Source organism: Labrus mixtus, chromosome 3 (assembly GCF_963584025.1).
Source record: "Labrus mixtus chromosome 3, fLabMix1.1, whole genome shotgun sequence".
In the NCBI taxonomy this organism is placed as follows: domain Eukaryota; kingdom Metazoa; phylum Chordata; class Actinopteri; order Labriformes; family Labridae; genus Labrus; species Labrus mixtus.
Genome location: NC_083614.1, coordinates 24,485,569 through 24,506,352, shown reverse-complemented (window position 1 = coordinate 24,506,352; position 20,784 = coordinate 24,485,569). Strand labels below are relative to the sequence as shown.

Below are 20,784 nucleotides of genomic sequence, written 5' to 3'. Positions count from 1 at the left end.
TCGACACAGCACAGCGCGCGCACAATAACGCACAGAGAAATGGGAAGCCACGAGCCAATGGCCTTCTCAACATGTAGGTTACACTGTGTGATGGGAATTAATGATAGATTAACTAATCTGGAGTCAGTTTTCGCCCAAAAAATCCGATTATTTTCAATAATTTCTAAGTAGTATTTCACTTAAACTAGACATTTTCCCTTTTAATCTGCACGTCTTCGTTTGGATCCTTTTCAACAATGTATGATTTTATAGAAGTTAAAGAAGAGGAAACCGACATTTTAAATCAAAGTTGTGGATGGGTTTAAGGGCGTTTATCTCTTAAAATGTATCAAAGGAAATGTCATATCACGTATCGCATTAATGCAACATGAGTTGATACTGTATGGTTTACAGTGTGAGTGAGAGGTGAGGTTTGTGAGAATTAATAATTAGACGTCTACAGACAAACGAGGATCAATCAGTCTGACAAAGATGTGAAAGACAACACAAAGACTGTTGAACGAAATCCAATCGAAATTAATTTCAAAATGAAAATGCCCAATCATTTCACATTTGCATATTCTAACTGCCTTAATTACTGCAAGTCTGCAAACAGCAGTTCGGGGTTTCAATGAAACAGTACAAACATTTTAAAAGGAAATGCTGTGTTTAAGAATAATCCAAATGTAATTTATGTAACTCCCCTGGTTTTAAAAAAAATAATAATCTGGTAACAATCAATAAACAGGCTACTTAGAAAATAGCAACACTATTTTAATTATTTAATTCCACTTGAACTGTGCTCCTCTTCACCTTGCTCTTATGGATAGTCGAGTTGACAAACTCTATATAAATTCAATTGAAATATTTAGTGTATTTAGCCAGGTACCATTGTGCACACATTTGGCCCGATGTTGCAAAATCTGATGCATAAGGAAGTTTTGAAAATGGATGATTCCCCTATTTTATAATCTGAAATGTCTGGTAAATATTGATTATATTAACTCTTCAAGGATGATTTCATTGTGCCTATTGTGTAACTTTTTTTCAAGTTAGGTGGTAAAACAGTAACCCTTTGCCTTATTATATACTGTTCAATAATTGATGTAATTTCCTGTGCATTCTTTGGATTATTTTTCACCTGACAGGCTAAACAATAAGACAGTGGATACAATTGAGTAATATCATTGATGATAAACGATGTAAACTGTAGGGTGCTTCTGTTTGAATTTAATAATCACAGTTAACATGACAAAGAGAGGTCATCCAGAATACAACTCACTGAGGTACAGATGGACAGATTTAAATTGACAACCAGTGAATAGAACAGTGTGTGAGGGAGCACCAGGGATGAGAGCGAAAAGAGTGACTATTAATTACACCTCTGTACTGCCTGCATAAATGATAACCAGCCACACTGCTAACAGTCATTTTGCTTTGCTGCTTCCGCCTGGGCTGACATCACAATGTATCTCATCAATAATGCAACGGCACTGAGATCTATTTCACTGTGTACCACTGCGGGTACCGTGCACACAGCGTTCTGCAAGCATGATACCCAGATGCATGCTTCAGCAGTGAAACCACAGATACAGCATCATACCGGGATGCCTGCCTGCTTTCCTGCCTGGCTCCTAGGGCATGCTGGGTAGATTACCACACATCCAGGGTTCATCTGGAGTTATCATTTCTGGGTCACCTCATGTGACACTCAGGGACTCAGTCACTCCCACAGCAAGGCCAGAAAAGGAGCAGAGCTGGAGGAAAAAGGAGGAGGAAGAGGTGAAGGAGGAGGAAGATCCAGTGTGGTTGAGGGAACCATGGGCTAAACAGAGTGAAGGAGAGGAGTGGGAAGGGAAGGGAAGAAGGGAAAAGGGGGGTGTGAGAAGGAGGGGGAGGAGGAACGGAGGGAGGAGCACACTGTAAAAGCTGTATCCCAGTCACATGAGCCTGGCAGGGGTAGGTGGGTGAGTGAGGATGGTGAGACATCCTGGAAATATTTACAAACACAGAGGACATGGCTTCAGACTTATTGGAAGGGAGGAAATATCAAAAATGCACTTGCAATGGTGGGATATGGTACCTGCAATTAACATGTGTAACCATGATTTAGAAAAATAATATTAGACAAGAATAAGCTTTTAAATAGGATTTTTAAAGTGTCTCAATCTTCCCCTTTTTATAGTTTTTCATTTCCATCCTCACTTTTTCTCCCTCCTCCTTCCCCTTCCACCACTTTCCCTTTTCTGTCTCTTCCAACCAACGCTCCCCCTCCTCTACTCCACCACCCATTCCCTACCTCCCTCCTGCATCCACCCTCCTCCCTCCTTCGATCTCCTCCCTGCTTTGCTCTGCTGGAGCTCAAATCACAGCCCCGGTCCCTGGCAGATGGAGGATAGGAGAGGGAAGCTCTTAACTAGCCAGCCTGAGCCTCTGCTCCCTGCACACCAACTGCTGCCTGCCTCCCCTCCCTGCCTCCAGAGCAGCACCGACAGCACACCGCCACCTCCACACACACCCCACCCCCCATCTCCATTGGGGACAGCATATCCTCCAGGGGAATGGTGTGCATATTAGTCCATATCTGGCCACACTAGAAAGGACATGGAAACATAATAGATGGATGTTCTTTATCGCTATATAACCTTATGGGGCAAAGCGGCTTTATGTGAGGAAACACGCAGGTTTAGGTGATGCTTGTGTTATATTTTCAAACACTTCCTACTTCAACCCTTCATTGAAGACAGCAGGGAACACAATTTGAGATGAGTTAGAGGTTACAAAGTTTAAAAAAAAAACAAAAGAAGCAATTTCATTACTTGCCTTTTAAATGTGGAAGAGAAATCACAGATATTGCTGCTTTGATGTGGAACCAGGAGGGAAATAAACAGGCCAAAGTGCTCTTTAGGTGCCCGCTCTGCCCCTGACTCTCCTTTTATGTGGGCTCATCTGGCGACCTCGGCTTGGCCTGGCATGAGCCTGACCACCAGTTGCGGTCTGAGGGAGGAAGTGCTCCTCTGTGCTATTTGCAGCCCTGTCTGTCCAAAGGAATCTGCCGTGCTGACTGTCACTCAGTGGCCGTGTGTTTTTTATCACTAATTCTACCACAGGGATCTGGTTGTCCATATGACCACTGTGGAGGCTGCTGCCCTGAGGCGAGCTGACACTGTCTGTGTACAAAGACCAGACGTTGATGTAGGGGCTGCTCAAATGCTGCTTGAATATCAAGACACGGGCGCACATTTCCACATGTGCACACACGCACACAAACGTGCAGAGCGCTGCTTGGCCAATTGCTGAGACTGATGTTCCTTTCAGCCATCATACGGCTGACACTCAAGTTGTTTTTTTCCCCCGCCAACTCTCTTCTGTCAGCTCCTGGCTGGTCTGGCCAGCAGTGATGGAGACACTGTAACTGACTGTGGTTGGGGCCATTGGCCGCAGGGCTGCTGCGCCTGTTTGAGACGGAGGGGGAGGGGAGGAGGGGCTGCTTGGCCTGTCAACTGGTTGTGACTCGAGCCTGTCTGGTCACAGTTCCAAACTGGACAGCTCTCCCTTTCTCTGCGGCTAGTGGCATCGTCCTGCAGAAAGGCACACAGTGTATAGCTGCCACTCTGCTCCAGCTCAGCATATGCTGTGGCTGAAGGTCAGAGATGTTCAGTCCAAAATGCCTGAAATAAACACCTCACGTCTGATGTGCTGTAGTGGCTTGGGAGCACATCTGCACTGAGGGAATACAAGTGTCTCTGTATGTGTGTGTGGTTCTACATGTGTGCATTTGCTTTTTTTTTTTTTTTTTAAGTTTACTGAAAAATAAACTTTTTAAAAATGTAAAGTAACTCAACCTCTATTCTACAACCAAGCCAAATTCAAAACCATTGTTTCAATAATTAACATGTCAATTAGGGAATTTTCTAAAAGCTGGCATTCATGATATTATAATTGTCAAATACAATTAAATCAGCTAAAATGAACTTAAGACGAGCCAGAACAAATCATTTTGAGCCAGATACAAGAGATCAGAGAAATGTTGGACATTTGCATAAAAAGGTCTCTTATTGTGAAAGTGCATGACATACTCAAGGACACTATTCTTGAAATGTACTTTTGAGACCGAACTGATGGGGAAGGCGGGGCTGTTTCCAAGTTAATTTCTGCATAAATCTGTTGAAGGCATTGCTGTGTTGTTTGTGTCTCCTTCACCAACTGCTAGACTCGAGCATGGTAAAAAAAAAAAAAAAAATCAAACTGTGCCATCACTGGATTGGGAAGACGTGGAAGGATGAGGCAGACATGAAAGTTGGCCTATTTCATGGTCAGGCTGCGGGACCGCCGAGGCCCTGAATGGCAATGCATCTACTTTAATGTGACAGACAAGTCCCTAGGCAAAAAACCCGCAGAGCCGCAGCAGGCGAGCGGGCCCAGGTACTTGATGAGTGTGACACCTTCACCGTCCCGCTGCAGAAATGTTGCTGCCGCACGCTCCGCTGCCTCGGTTTAGAATACCACCAAATAAATTCGCCTCTCATCCCGCCTGACGACGCGTCCCCAAGAACCTGTCCTCCCCAGCACTGTTGAGATCATGAATCTCCTTGTAGCCGCTCACAGGGCTTTGCTCCTATCACTAAGCACTTGCCTTTGGGACCCACCTGCCGGGGAAAATTGTGGCCGTGCCGGAAGGCGGCTGCAACAGAATACAACGGCAGACACATCCTCTCATCCCAACGCTGTTTGCCCAATCAGGCGGAGATGGGTGAGTGTGTGTGGCAGGTTCAGAGCCAGAGCCTGAAGGCATTGCGATGCCTTCCCACATGCACTCACAAATCACAAATCAAGTGGCACATCTTTCCTGAACAGCTCTTGCACGCACAGGTAGTGGTGCATGAGCGCTTGACCTTACGTTGTGCTATTACTGTGGGCTACAAAGTGCAGCGTTTAGTGCAACCTTTATTCTATATTGGCCTATTAGGAGCCACGGGGTGTTGTGATGGAATAAGACTGCTTGTATGCATGTGTGCGTCTAAACATGCTGGAGAACATGAGCTGATGTATTGCAGGGCTGGGAGAAGAGGGCCCAGGAGTTCATTAGGCTGCAGCTCGGGAGAGCAGCCGCAGGGAGAGCTTGCTTTAGCCAAGTCTTGCCAGGAGGCTGAGCTGCAGGTCCGGTGGGGAGAGCTGCTGTTGATGTCCACGGCATGTTTGTTAACAGCCTGATTCCATCAAGTGGTGTAAAAGCAGCGCAGCCAAGTGTAAGGGCTGACCCCTGGTCCCCGCCTATTTTTAACAACACAGTGTTTCAGTCAAAGGTAGACAGTTCAGTCAAGCACTTGTGTGGTGTAAATAATGCTAATATTCATACAGTCGTACATTTGGGAGAAAAAATAACAAGAGATGCAAAACAAAAGAGCACAAGACTCCATCTCACTATCTGCCGCTACTTTCGCTTATATGCCCTTTATCTGGAGGGCGAAGATCTAAAATGCTCTTTCAGTTTTCATCTCCATACTCCCACCACCTTTGTAAATGCATCAGAGAAGACAAACACCACAAAATATCAAATACTCGTAAAGAAAAACGAGAAATGAAGCTCAAGGCATTTCATTGGACATTGGAGAAGTACAGTACATTAGAAAACAATCTGATAAAAGACTATTTCACATCAGGTTCTAGTGAACAAATCCTCATACTTTTTTTTTTTGGTATGAAAACAATCCTCAGTTTAGTGACTCAAAGGAGATAGGTATTGCACAGACGCTATCCATATTTCATCATTTAGTACACTGCTAAAAAAATGACACTCAAGACGTCCAAATGACGACAGTCTGAAGATAAGGAACCATTCTAAACAAAGATTTTACCTTTGTCATGTTAGGCCTACACATAAAACAGAGAGTTAAAGTGTTTCTTCATGGCAGGGTCCTTCACGTTGACTTGGCCATATGGACACTAGAGGAGGAAATGAAATAATGAAATGGTGCTAAATGGCTGCATGTGGAGCAGAACATCAGTCACACAGAGAGGGAGACACTGACATGTGTAGAGAGCACAGGGAAAAACAGAATGGGATGGGATGGAATCAGTTGTTCCTTCTGTGTCAATATCGACCTCTATTTTCAGATGTTTACCAAAAAACATTTTAACTATAAAAACAAAACACTTAAGATTGATTCCTGCTTAATTGTAAAAGGTAATAAGTAGGTTCAAACATCCGTCGGATCAACTGTTAATTATTCAACACAATTAAAAGCTGTTTTCCCCCCCTGTTGATATTTAAGCGAATATCGTAAAGAGCAAACCATAAACCACTTCTGCTCTCTGGGTTTAAATTTGTATTGGGTTTGGTTCAGGAAATTGTTTTTTCAAATGCATAACGAACGCCGTTCTTCCTGCAGCCCAGGTCTTGTTTATTCTACAGTGAGAAAAGTTTCCCCACTGGTTAATAAACTCGTAAAAACATTGGGGTTACCGAATGCACCGGATATTTTTTACAAGATTAAGCATCATTAGCATCATTGTCTGTAGCGAGCAGACTGCTGCATTCACATGGATCCAAGGAATGGTAGAAAACAAACCAGATGTCAATTCAGAGTATGAGAGCAGGACGTTAAATAGTAGGTGAGGCCAGCAGAGTGTATGGGCAACAATAACCAAAGACCAGATTGCCCACCTTAGTGAAATTATACACTTTGCTGCCCTCCTTGTAACATTTTTCAAACATTTTAATGTTGCTCATATAAGAAGAAAACAACACAAAGAATTGGAAAAAAGACACACTAATATTTCCTCTTCTTGCTATTCTGTTGGACTGTTCGTTCTTCCTTTGGGGTCCAGACTGTAGACTGCCTAAAACTATGTGAATGCAACAAGACCCTCTAATATTACAGTTGATCGTCGTCTGTTTTACATAGTTTACTCCTGCCATGTATTAAGAAAAGTGTTCATAACACGCTTCTAAAATAATGTCAATATTAACATTGAAGGCATCAGAAAATGTCATCACTGTCTGCCGAAACATTGCGTCATATTTTAACATAGAATATTGCACAAGCACTATCAGAAGATCCATTATCCTCCTTCTCTCAGTTGATGACTTCATAAACAAGCAATGATTAGGGCTGGGAATCTTTGGGTGTCTTACAATTTGATTCAATTTATGACAGAGCCCAACGAAAGGTTATTTTTGTGATTCCTGTATTTATGTTCATTGTTGTTAAGTGTTTTATGTAATGTGAAACCCTGTAATTGTGCTGCTGCCTGTCTTGGCCAGGACACTCTTGTAAAAGAGATTTTTAATCTCAATGAGACTTTTTCCTGGTTAAATAAAGGTTAAATAAAAAAATAAAATGTCCATTCTTGGGGTCAGGATTCGATTCAGAACCTATTTTTGATTCAAAACGATTCTGAATTCATGATTCAAAATCTATTTTTGAATTAGTACATACTTCAGGATCTCCTCCAGTCATCTGTGAGACTGGCTGAATTTCTTGCTGCTCCATTTGGCATTCTACTGAGTTAAAGAGCTAGCCTTAGCACTAAGCAGGGAGTGAATAATTAGCCAAAAAAATAAATAAATAAATCGATTTTTGGATGTTATAAATTTCAAAAGACAAGAATCTCGATTTTTATATAAATCCATTTTTTTTCCCACCTCTAGCAATGACGTTCAAATAACCATTAACTAATGCTGATCCAACACAATGAATTCAACCCACTACTGTCCTCTCAATAATCAAACCTGCATGTGGAGTTGTAATACTTTGTATACACATATAAATGCTCATTATCTGTCTGAGATGTCATATTCTGGATTTTTCAGCCTATTGCTGTCTGTCGAGTCTAATTGTGTTACTTATTAACATACTATAAAACTGAATATTTAGGTAACAGAGTTCTAAAAAAGGAAGTTTCATATAAAAACAGCATGTTCACACCCCCATGAATAGTTAGGTGACAATGCTCTCTTGGAAGGGACCTTAAGAATCATTAATTTCAAGATTTTGAGATATAAGATATATATCCTTACTGGTGATTATGAGAAACATCTGTTACATATAAACAGTCTAATCTTTCAAAGGTCAATGTATTTACTTTCGTCCATTGTTCTCTGAGTAGCATGTATCATATTGGATGTAACCTCAGAATGTTAACAGATCATTGAGGTCGTTTCATAATGATTTATTAAGCACTTGTGTTGTATAGGATAAAACGTACATATACTGTAGCTATTTTTGGGGGTGTCAAATTAAAACTCTCAGAAAACTTTTACAAAACAGGGAATGGAATAGAGAAGCAGAAGGGACAGGAGTAAACAGCAAGAACAATGCACAGAACAAAAGAGAGTTAAATGTACAAACAAACATCGAAGGTAAAAGAGAAAAACAAAGCTCTCACATGTCTGCACGCGCTGCCACAGCACTTCCCTCTCTGAAGGTGGGCATACTCCGTGAACACCTTGTACCCACTTGAAGGGTCGACATACATCTGCTTCTTTGCCTGAACATAATGAAGATATTATTATTTAATTAGCATGACATATGAACACGTATGCCGGTGCGTGACCCCTGCATACATAACCATATACAGCATATACACACACCCAAACACAGAGCCATGTGTAGGCATTGTTCTGAATATGAGCATATACATGTAGACATATTGCTTTGGGTCAAGGTAAGAGGGGATGCATGACCTCTATGCATAGAAACAGATGTAAGACAGTCTCACTCTTATGATGTTTCTAATTAATTAGTGCTCTTTTGTGTATCATTCTGTGGGTGAGGATTTGCAATGATGAATCAACTGGCAGCATTGTTTTATACGCTTAAAAGACACAATCATTCTTTATTTTGACTAATTATTTGCCTTGTATGGACACAAAAACACTTTTCTGTACGTGGAACAACACCAAACTCCGGTGCCATCCCTCAGGAAGTTAGAAAATGTCACCTCTCAGTCTGTTTCAAAATGAGAGCCGACGAGTTGGTGAGCTCTGACAGGCCACAAAGGGAAAAAGGCCCCAGGCTCTTCGGTGACACAGCCTGTCATTTCACATGGCAGTCCAGGGCCACATAGTGAAGCTGGCATAGCTGGGCCCCCTCTCTGTATTGTGCTTTTCCCACCAAGGCCCTACCACTCTCCTCAGGTCGCAGCCAACTTGCCTCAGTTTCACCCACACTCAGAAGCACAATATTTACAACAGATACGCCCAAAGGCATGCAGATGACACCTACTCACTACTGTCATAAGCACAGAGCTCACTGGCGCTGCTTGATGGAGGAGCAGGGATAGATTTGGTGAATGAATGTGACAGTTCTGACAAAAACTTCCATGACATGTACAGTGTATGCAACGTTGGGTGGGTATGCTTCTTAGTAAAGTTGTAATGAACTGTTAACGTTTTTTAAATTTCCGAGGACGCGGTACCCTAGTGGTTAGTGCATGCTCCCCATGTGCGGAGGCTGCAGTCCTCCAGCGGGCAGCCCGGGTTCGAATCCAACCTGTGGCTCCTTACCCACACGTCACTCCCAACTCTCTCTTTCCCCAATTCCTGACTCCCCACTGTCCTGTCTCTAATTATAAGTCATAAAAAGCCCAAAAATAAACGTGGAAAAAAAAACATTTGACTTTTTTTTTTTTAGTCATCTTCAAAGAAATTGACAAAGTTTTTTGAAACAGTTATCCCAAATCGACTCCCAATCTCATGTTGATGATGATGATTTAGACATATAATAACTGTAATACACTGGGAGATATACATTAAAAGAACAACGGCATTTCTTCAACAATGATGCTCACTGCTGTAATTAAACTTAAGTAAATGATCACTCTGACAAGGACCCATGGGAAACTTTGCCCTGGAGACAAGCTGGCTCTCTGGAGGTGTAAGACAGCTGGTATATTATTGTACAAACACTGATGTCATCTGAAATAAACAATGGTTCTGTTGGTCTGGTTTTATTTGTACTTTACAAAATTATCATTTTGATTTTATTTCTTATTTATCAATAAGTGTAAAGTGGTCTTTAGTCTTTATAAAATATCCTGTTTTGTACTAAGGTCCTCCAAAAAACATCATGCTTCAACAGGACATTTTGTAAATGTGGATGAGAAAATACTGAATATTGAATTTTCCCCCCCAAAAAAGTTCTGCTTGTTTAGTTAAAAGAGCTGTGTTACGCTATAACTATCACTTTGTTAAAAAAGTACTTGACTGTGGGGGCGCCGGTGTGCCTAGTGTGATCGCTCCCTATGTACGGATGCTCTAGTCCCCAATGAAGCGGACGGTCCGGGTTCGAATCCGACCTGTAGCTCCTTTCCTGTGAACTATAGGGCCTATTTAGTTTTATAGGTTCTGATTTTGAATAAAAGAAACGATGGCAAAACATATAAAGTTCTTTAAGATACCAAACTGGTAAAATCAGCTCAACATTATAAGATAACATACTATAATAATATACGTAGTCCTATACAGTAGACCAGGGGTTCCCAAACTTTTCAGGTCGTGACCCCCAAAATAAGGGTGACAGAAACTGGGGACCCCCCACTGTTCTTTAAGGTGGTTAGTTAGGTATATAACGTAGCGACAGCCACGCACACACTAATAAACCTATCCAAAAACTACTAACACAAAATAATACAACAGCCTAAAATAATTAAAAATTTCATTTCACTTAATGATACTGTCTTATATGATATTGGACTACTTTTTGTATATTTACAAAAATAGTAAAAAGATATATTTATGCACTTTTAATTTTTTTATGGAAGGCATCTCGCGACCCCCCCTCTTGGTGGCTGGCGACCCACCTTGGGGTCCCGACCCCCACTTTGGGAACCACTGCAGTAGACCATAATAATAAGTATCACAGGCGTTTTTTTTAAGCATCATTTGATTTATTTTTCTTTCAAGTTTTGACACATTTTTCTGATAAAAAAAATTGGTGAATATTTCTCTACTTTTACTTGAGTACACTTTGAATCAAATACTTGTGCCAGGTGATTTTTACATTGTCATATTGTTATTTTAAATGAAATGGAATCCATATCTCAATTCAAAGGAAATATGACTTAACAAATCCCTGCAGAGACACCTGGGTCTAGTTAATCACATTGAGCAACATGACGGATCTTACTGATGGGATTCCTGTTACCTCACATGCTTCTGTGTGGACTCTGTGGATGGTTATCTCCTCCTCTGTGAGCTTTCTATCGACCTGGTCGGTGTCCCCCCCCGGGCTGTTCGTCACCACGTCTTCCGGGTCTGCTTCCCCCCTGACCGCATTGACCTGTGGACTCCTCCTGCTGCTCCAGCTTCTCTCTGACTGACTCGGTATCGACATGTTTAAAAGTCGTGTATTAAACTGAGCATGCAGGAGAAGCAATCTGCTGACTAACGCTTTACCCGGATAATGTTGGTGAAACATTTCTTGAAGTCACTGATTTAAAAAACAGGCTAAAAGTTGTAAAACTTTAAAACAGCTTCTGCAGTTGCGAGTACAAATATACCGACAATACGCCATCTCGTTTTTAGTTACAATGGTCACCGTTTACGTATCATATCTTCGTTAAAAAGGGTGTCTCTGTTGCATGTTTACTTTTTCCCCCGAGTCGCCGGCTCACAAATGTGTTGCACTTCCTCTTTTCCTCTGTCCGTATACGTCACAGTGGTGACGACATGTGACCTATGTCGTAACATTGATTTGCTGGAGCACACAGCGCCCCTACTGTTTCTCACCAACCACCAAAGAGTCCCACTTAAATAACACACTACAAAATTCAAAAGATTCTACATTATTACATACATTATGCAACTTAAGTATCTATCTATCTATCTATCTATCTGTCTGTCTGTCTGTCTGTCTGTCTGTCTGTCTGTCTGTCTATCTATCTATCTATATGTTTCTATATATGAAGTCAGAGCATATACTGGTATGTGATTTTCTTTGCTGTATGTTTTTTTGCACAGTTTTTTCCTGCTGTATGCATCTTACATAAAATAAATTTGCTCTTGGTGATGATAAAGTAAAATAATATTTGATAATAATATTATATATATTATCTTGTATGCTGCATTCCCTTCGCAGTCATTTAATACAATACATGTTTCTTAATTACACTCTCCTTGTAAGAGACTAGCCTTGCTCTCCTTTGCTGCAATGACACCGTGGTGTACACAAAGACACCTTCCTACGATATAATAGTGACTACATTATATATTTAAGTAATACAGTCACTTGGACAAAACACTGCAAGGTTGATGAGTGGACATTAATGAGTCCTCCCAAGGTTATCCAACGCTGGAAGCCACCTCTGATGATGTGTCTGCTAAGAATTCTGGGTAATGAGACCTGACAAGTGTCTTTTGACTGACATTGTGAGGTCAATTTACCCAAAGACAAATTACACATCACTGGTGAAAATAAATGCTTGTTTATAAGAAGCTCTGTAGAAATATCTCCAAATCAACCTGATTGAGTAAAAAAAAATAATGCTGATGTTTTAAGATTTACAATAAACCTGGGGAAGTCTACTGGCGCCATTAAGGCAAGGGTACGTGAAAAATAGAGCCCTGCGGTTATAAATATTCTTTGAAGTGACATTTAATTCAGAAAGCTAAATCATGTGCACTTCATCTGGGACAAATGTCTGAAGCCATTCTGATATAGTTTCAGGGCCTCAGGAGGACAATAAGACACTCTATTGTTCTCTGTTTAAGTGTATAGGTTCTCTGAATTAAGAATAATCAGCTACTGTTTGCAGATCTCTTAAATTTGGATCCTCACTGATTACCAGAGCACTCATCGGAGAGCCACGTATGTTTGTGTCTGTGTGTGTGTGTGTGTGTGTGTGTGTGTGTTTGTCATTTTGAATTTTTGTATATCAAAGCAGTAGCCCTGCCATTATCATTTCATACAGATGCCTGAAACAGCATGCCCCAGTCTGCTGCCACTTAATTACCTTCCAGTCAGCTTGAAGGTATCTGGCTCTGATCCAGACGGAGTCTCTGGAGAGGAGAGAGGTACAACTGAGACAGTGGTTTCAATTTACAGTGGGACAAATATCACTTAAACATGCAAACAATACAAGGGGAGGTCCAGAGTTGAATATGAACTGAAAATATGTGAGCTGAAATGAATTCACTGATTGAAAAATATGGCACATAAGGGAAGTGAAATAAATCCCTTAGGTCCTTTTAGGTTTACTCCTAAAGAGACCAGTGACTCAGCTGATTCATGAGCAACATATTAGGTGTAGAGCTCTGAAGAAAATTGTAATGGTCATATGAAGTGAACTTACCCCGCATTGTTGGTGTGTATGGCTCAGACAGTTTTCATAATCCTAAATCTTATGGAACTGAATTATGCGTTGCAATTTCAGCATTTACAGTATTACATGCATGGGCTACTGCTGTAGCTAGGCGAGTATTTACACATGCCAGACTATAATTAATGAGGCTGATATTGTGCCAGTCTTAACTAGTCAGTCTTGCACTGTCCACCACAGTCTGATTGCTGAATTACTTTACAACACTCTGCTTCTTATGACTGGGTTGAATCTCCACAAGCTCCATGAAAGTTTGAATGTGTGTCCCATGTTTGATACGCTGTGATCATGACTGGCTTTATGTTATGGTTAAAAAACAATTTGCTGTTTGGCTCCTATTGACGTTCAAACGCAAATAGTGGTCTCTATGCGTTTTGTATTTACCCTGTAGCCTCCATGTGCACACAACAGGAACACGTGGCAGCTTCCCTGTTTGAAGAGAGACCCAGAGGACTCCTGTGCTGGAATAATAGCACCGGCATGTGATTGTGTCAGTTTGAGGCTAAAAAAAATTAAATACACCTTTATGGATAATGTTGAAAACAGCACACTTCAAATATTTAAATAATCCAGGTCACTAAATTTTATTACAACATATATATGTTCAGCCAACTTAAGAGACTAAAACATGACTGAAGATGCAACACCCACCCTAATATATGAATTTTTGAAAAAATTTGAATTCGCTCAAACTTTTCAAACTTCAAAATAAATTTGAGAAGGAAGGGCCTTGAAGGATGTTGCTTGCCCTCAGTGGGGGCAATAGTGGGACTGATCGTATACCAGGGTCCCAATTGAGAGTTTATTTCCCTTTAAGATTATCTTGAAGGGTTTTTTTCCCCTTAATTTGATAGGACAGCTCGGGAAAGACAAGAAATGTTGGAATAGAAATGGGGGGATGACATGCACCAAACAGTGTCATGAACATATCTGCATACTGAGGTATACAGAGTCCCAAAAAGTAATAAAAAAACATATTGTGAACACAAAATAATTATATTATTGATTATTGAATCTCCTAGCCTGTTAAGCTGGCCCTCCTCTGATCACCCAATTGTACAGTTCCAGTTCAACGCACTGACTTGGCTTCATTTGGTTTGAGGAAAGATAAAGACAAGGATTAGCTGGGACATTGTTTGAACATATAAGATACAGAGATATATTCCAGTAGATGTGGTTCTAGACCTTCTAGACCTAAAAAGTCGGTTCATATTGAACCTTCATTTCTCATGAGTCAAGAAAAGTGACTCCAAATAAATGTTTATGCTTTTTAAATACCATCTGGATGTAGGCCTATAGGCAACACTTGGTTATGTTATATCATGGTCAGGGTATCAACAGTATATGTTGATAGTAGGAATGTTGTGTTATATTTTGCTTGCATGTTGCTCTTCTGTTCCCAAGTGTTATAACATTATCACTAGTTAGACCTACTGCTCAATTTGGCAGCCCTCACCACGACCCCACTTCAGGAGCCAAAGCTAAAGGCTAACTCTACCGTAATTATTGAAGTATTAAAACAGTCTCATTTGGGAAAACACGCTTTTAAATGATAGGCGTGAATCATACGACTCAGGTTATATTCTATGTGGGTATCATGCTTGTGTTACTCAGGAAAGATGCTCGCAGGCAGAAGCAGAAGCAGAAGCAAGGTGCTCATCTGACGCGCTGACGTCACTAAATCTTTGACAGCACTTCCTGGAGTGGTGTTTGTTGTGGGAAATACCACCGTGCAGCTGAGCTGGGCATTCAGGCTTCATTAACGACAGCAGGACGGCACACACTACGACTACTAGCACACCTTTCAAACATGCGGTCGCGGCAGCTTTCGACCGGTGTCAGATAAAACAAGAAGCAGTGACGGTCGGGACTGAGGAAGGACTGAGGAGTGGGGGGGGGAAATACACCCAGACAGCCCAGCAGAGCAGCAGAGCAAAGCCGCACGACAGCACGGAGTTGTCGCGATGTTGTAGCTAAACCATGGACAGCAGAATAAAGTAAGACCTCTTGAGTTTTTTTTTTTGTCGCTAGTCGATGCAGAGCTGTGGAGGTGACGATAACTCGTCAACTCCGCAGCTAAACGAGGAAAAAGCGACGCATGTTTTGTCGTAATGTGACTCATCTCCAGCAGTGGATTTAGCGACCAGGCCAGCTGGCTCGACTTGCATTTGGGTCAGTCTGCTGCTCTGTCTACTAGCTGACCAGCAATTAGCATCTCCGCTAGCCAAGCAGGCAGCTTTAAATAGGTTATATGTGGACACGACAGCGATTGACCGAGTCCTGTGACCTAAGTTTGTTTAGTTATGTTGTCAGAAACATCTCATTGTCGCAACTCAGACTGAAGCACAGACAACTTAAGCTCACCTGCAATTTACCCACTGTTTGCACAATCCATCAATCAAACTTTATTTATACAGCACCTTTCAGACAAATTCAACTGCAGTTCAAAGTGTGCAGAAAAGTTATTGACAAAAAAGTAGTTTGTAAAATCATTGAGAGACTAATGCACACCAATAAGAATTACAAATAAAATATATGTATAAAAATAAACTACGACACATAAAAGCAACAAGATATTAAAATAAATACATAAGAGGAAAATATTTAAAATTGCAATAGGATAAAAAAAGACAATGCAGTAATGTTAAGATTTGAATTGATAAAAAACACTATATAAAAGCCAGACTGAATAAATGAGTTTTAAGACTGCGTTTAAAAATCTCAGTGTGACTCACTTAAAGTAGGACAGTTATGATTACGATTATTATACTGAGGTGCATGTCATCACATTCAACAGCGCTGATGCGGAATACACACTTGTTGCCCATGCTAGTGTGTTATAACAGCTGCCCCTCATCCCCCCTGGGTAAACACATTTTGTATTCTTTTCAGGGAGATTCCAGACAGAACATTTGATCTGGTTCTACAGGTGGCATGTCCAACATCTGAAAATGAAGGTATGTTATTGCAATTCAATTCATTTTACGCACAGGAATATACATGCAAGGCACAAACGGAGAATATAAAAGCACATGTGTGGGTGTGGTGGGAACCTGTAAATGACTTGTATGAAAACCCCTCCCTGAAGAAGACATGCGTATAAAGAGTAATACTAAACCATCCAAAATAACATATATCACACTTCCCATAAAGTGCAGAAATGTATTCTAAGCAAGTGTTATGGGATTGTATCCATTACACTGTCAGTCTGTGTTCTGCTTGCTGTTGACAATTAAGACAAAAAAAGGTTTTGAACATTTAAAAAGCATGAATAATCATTATTTTAAACATTACATCGATTAATTCGTTTAACTGAAAAATTGCAGAGAACACGTTTTCTCATTTTTCATTTCAAATTATATAGTATTTACTGTCAGCTGTAAAACCAAAAATGCTTAAAACAAACTAACTCCATCAGTAGTTTGTGATCCTTGTTCAGACTTAATGAGATATTTGAAGACTCCCCCATTCCCCCCCACATTACTTCTTCATTGTACTGTCCTCGTCGTTTTTTGTTTTTGTTTTGTTTTATGGTTTTATATTTTGTCAAAGCGTCTCTGGGTTCCTAGAAAAGCGCTATAAAAAAAACCAATATAGTATTATTATTATTATTATTATTATTAAGACAGTGACATTGGAAAATATTGAAGATGTTAAAAGAAGAAGCTCTGAGAAAAAGTTCCATCAGTTTTATATAGTTAGTTGCAGCCCTTAATGAAGCGTATTGGTGTTTATTTGATTTTTTTCATCTATCAGTGCTGAAAAAAACACTTGGTTATCATCAGATTCATCTTTTGATAACTGGTCAGTCATTTAAGACAATATGGACGACTGAGCATTTGATGATGAAATATTTTCAGTTCAGTAAACTGGCCTTGAATATCATCTTGAGAAAATGGTTTTGTGCATGGATCCCAGTGTGTTTGTAAAAATGACTGTTTGTAATGTAATTACAGTAATAACAAGGCACAGCTAAGATGTTATGTAACATTGGCAGCTGTGTTTACCAAATGCACATGCACAGTATTTTAAGTCCTGCAGTGAGCGTCGCAAAACAACACTGAATGACTGAGTTAAGTCTTGGAACAATGAAAGCAATCATTATGTCTGTGGTGTCATTACATGTGCTCTGTCGAGACCCGAAGGACTAGATAAGGTCGCTGCTGTGTTCATCTGTAAAATGGTCAGAGATGTTTGCTGATTTCAGCTTTACTTTGGCGACTGATTTTCAGTCTCCACTTTTCTGTTATTGTGCCCGACTGTAAGTTAACAAGTGCAAGGCTTTAGAGGTTTTAGAAAAATCACACTTAGGTCAGCAAGTTGCACGAACTCTTTTGGTGTTTGCAGTGGTCAAACATTCCAGCAGACAAAAAGCAGTCAGACTGTCCCAGGAAATGAGTGCGGCCAATGAAGAACAACACTGTTTTCTACCTTTATGAATATGGGAAATATAGTCTCCTATATTTCACATCAATATCAAGTGTCGGCCACAAGTCAAATATCATGTAAAAACATTTTCGCTGCACATTACACCAGCTGTCTTATTTTGCCCACTTAGTTTTGACATTAAAGAGGTGTTATGTAGACGGTTCACTCGTGCAGCTGCTGAGCTGACCAGTGTAGACTGAAAGTTGTCCTTGGATGTAGTTTCTGATATTGGATTTTAAACCCAACTCATAAACCACCAGCCTGCGCTATAATAACTGACTTCCCCCCACGTATGATCCAGGGTCAGACTCATATCCGGACTCCTGCTCCCCAGAGCACAGCTACAGAGCAATGTGTGCACAGCCCTCAGGTCAAATGGAACATTCACATTCTGCTCAGTCACTTCTCCAAAGTGCTCCCTCCGCTTTCTGCTGGGCCCTGATTGGATATAAGAACATCCCTGTCATGATGTAGATGTATACTGGCTGCCAGTATAGCTTACATTTATAGGAGATTGTTTTTGTGAACGAGTGGTTTCAAGTCATCATATGAGGAATGAACCACTTCTCTCTGAAACTGATCATTTTCTTTCTGTGACTTGGCTCCAGTTAATGTTTGAATCAAACAAAATACTTCCTCCTTCATTAGTATCACTGACGATAATGTTTTTCCTTGCACATTTATCATTTACATGTTGTAACCCCTAAAATGTGTGTCCCTTGTTTTACCAATGCATGTGCCTGTCTCTACTTGTCGCCTGTCTCCTTGCTTCTACTATGAGCTCAAAGCGTTAATACAGTGAGTCATAACAGAGCTGATTCGACCTCCACAGTCGCTCACCACAAACTAGAGCTGTTTCTCCTGCAGCCAAACATTCAGGTAGTGGGCCAAAAAGCATCACTTCACATTAACACATTATCTTCCCACTACCCCACACACGCAAACAAACAGACAACTATGATAGACTATAATTAAATTGTCATAGCAACATGGTGTAAAAAATTAGAGCATTTGAAGAAGTGGTGGAAGGTTTCAGCCTGCTCATATTTCGCACATCTCTTCCTCACAGTTTAGGGAATATAAAGTGTAATTTTATATTGATTTTGGCTGCAATTCAGTTGTCGTGCACTCTGTGAACTCCTGTTTACATTAGCATGCTGTACAGTGACTAAAAGTGTTTCCTCTTTGACTGACTGGAAAGCTTGGTGTGTGTGCAGGTTTTTTTTTTGTGCTGATGCTGCACTGCTGTTATGCCACTCTCACCACATCCTGGTCCTGCTGGTTTGAAACTAGATCCATGTGCAGCATCCTGACATTAAAGCATTGTCGTGTAGAGGGTAGCTTACTTGGTTAGTAGTAGTCAAAATCAAACTGCTGAGAAACCTGTACTGGTGTTAGACAAAAATAACCAAGCCCTTTCAAGATGGTCATAACACCTGTCCCTCAACTTCCTGTGTTAGCTGGGTTTCTCACCCTTTGTAAGCAGCACTGTGTTTGCAGATGACACCCACATGTTTGCAGTGAGGTGTTTTTTTTAATTTTAGTTTCAACCTTTTCAAATCCATAATCTTAGAATAGAGTTCTTAATCTTTATAAGCTTATGGATGCAAACTAATATTTCTGAAACCGACGTCTGTTGGTCGCTGAATAATGGCATTAAAGAATGAATTATTTAAGATTGCTGATTCTTTGACTCTTAAATACAGCGACTGACAAAGTATGAAATTGCTCAGAGCTATGTTGACTTTGATACAGCTGGGATGATTGTGCCACGTGCATGAAATGATTATGTCTTTATTTGAACTGGATAATCATTGAGAGCATTGCCCTCATTTATAATGACGACGAGCAGATGTTATCTGAACCAATGATGCCGGCATGTTGTTAATCTTTATTTCTTATTGTCATAAACACAATAATATGGACGTCTTGTTACTTGTGGATGTTAAACCTTGTTAAATGTTTTATACAAATACAAATTCAATATTTGGTAATAATAGATTGAGGTCAAATAATAAAGTGGATTCCAATTAAATAGAGGTGGGAGAAAAAATCGATTTATGTAAAAATCAAGATTCTTATCTTCTGAGATTTTAAATAGAGTCATAACTTCCAAAAATCTTTGTTGTATTTTTTGGCTAATCAGTCACTCCCGGCTAAGTGCTAAGGCTAGCTCTTTAACTCAGTAGAATGCCAAATAGAGAAACAAGTCTCACAGATGACTGGAGTAGATCCTGAAGTATGTACTAATTCAAAAATACTTTGAATCCATGAATCGTTTTGAATCCAAAATATCGTGACCCCAAGAATCGAAATTGAATCGTGAGAAGCCCAAAGATTCCCAGCCATACTATTTAATACGTTTTTTAATCTGTGCTTTGTGTTTTTTGTTGTGAGATGCTGACACGGTGCAGATTTGACTATTGAGTAACCACTGTTAGTCGCATCTCATTAGATTCCTGAAGATGTGTGATATTTAGCAAAAAGGGCTGTTTCAACTACTCTGAATGATATTTAGCCTGAACAAAAAGTCTGATTCACAGACACACAGATCCAAGTTTAATTTTCATTTTTTGCAATTTTTGTTGCTAAAAGCTTGCCATCAAGAATAGATGCCTATGCCAGTGTTCTGAATTTGTTCCTGTTGGATGAAGGCCTATCATTCCCATGGGGGGAGGGGGGGGTTTGATTGTATCCTGTTTTTTGTTTTGGCAAACACTTGTGGTAACACAATAACATCAGTGGCGCAGGTAAGAACAGAAAAGTCTGTCACCTTACAGATTTGTGTAGTATACAGTACCAATTCTCTCAGTAGATGAGAGCACCAACATTCCACAACATGAGTGTTACTGGGGAGAAAAAAAACAAGAAAATAAGGCTCATAGCTACAATGATGGCAGGTTTCATATCTGGACTCGGCCCCACACTTCTAACCGCGGATGTGTGGAGAGATGACAGACACTGGCCCTTTTTCCTCATGCAGGTCCACAGAGACCTGGCCTCCCTGTTCAGCTCGAGCTCAGTTCCGCTTAGCTCTGTTGGCTCAGTGCTCAG

General features: G+C 40.5%; 2 protein-coding genes across 4 annotated transcripts in view; one reads left to right on the top strand and one right to left on the bottom strand.

Annotated features, from left to right (window-relative positions):
• Positions 1 to 5,561: 5,561 nt before the first annotated feature.
• On the bottom strand, positions 5,562 to 11,607 carry c3h1orf53 (chromosome 3 C1orf53 homolog). 2 transcript variants are annotated; one of them, XM_061034122.1, is made up of 3 exons: positions 11,112 to 11,607; positions 8,371 to 8,472; positions 5,562 to 5,925 (listed from the first exon to the last, which is right to left on the bottom strand). In XM_061034122.1, the coding sequence occupies exons 1-3, from the start codon at positions 11,400 to 11,402 to the stop codon at positions 5,854 to 5,856; spliced, it is 465 nt and encodes a 154-aa protein (XP_060890105.1). In that variant the 5' UTR covers positions 11,403 to 11,607; the 3' UTR covers positions 5,562 to 5,853. The 2 variants fall into 2 exon arrangements, with proteins under 2 accessions (XP_060890105.1, XP_060890106.1); XM_061034123.1 differs by having other exon boundaries at positions 11,130 to 11,604.
• Positions 11,608 to 15,063: 3,456 nt separating this feature from the next.
• The window catches only part of dennd1b (DENN/MADD domain containing 1B), a 110,666-nt gene continuing 104,945 nt past the window's right edge, over positions 15,064 to 20,784 (top strand). The window contains exons 1-2 of one of the 2 annotated variants that reach the window (XM_061034119.1): positions 15,064 to 15,299; positions 16,195 to 16,259. In XM_061034119.1, the coding sequence (XP_060890102.1) occupies positions 15,283 to 15,299; positions 16,195 to 16,259 (82 nt within the window). In that variant the 5' untranslated portion in view covers positions 15,064 to 15,282. The remainder of the gene's footprint in view (positions 15,300 to 16,194; positions 16,260 to 20,784) is intronic. The other variant, XM_061034120.1, reaches the window with a different exon arrangement.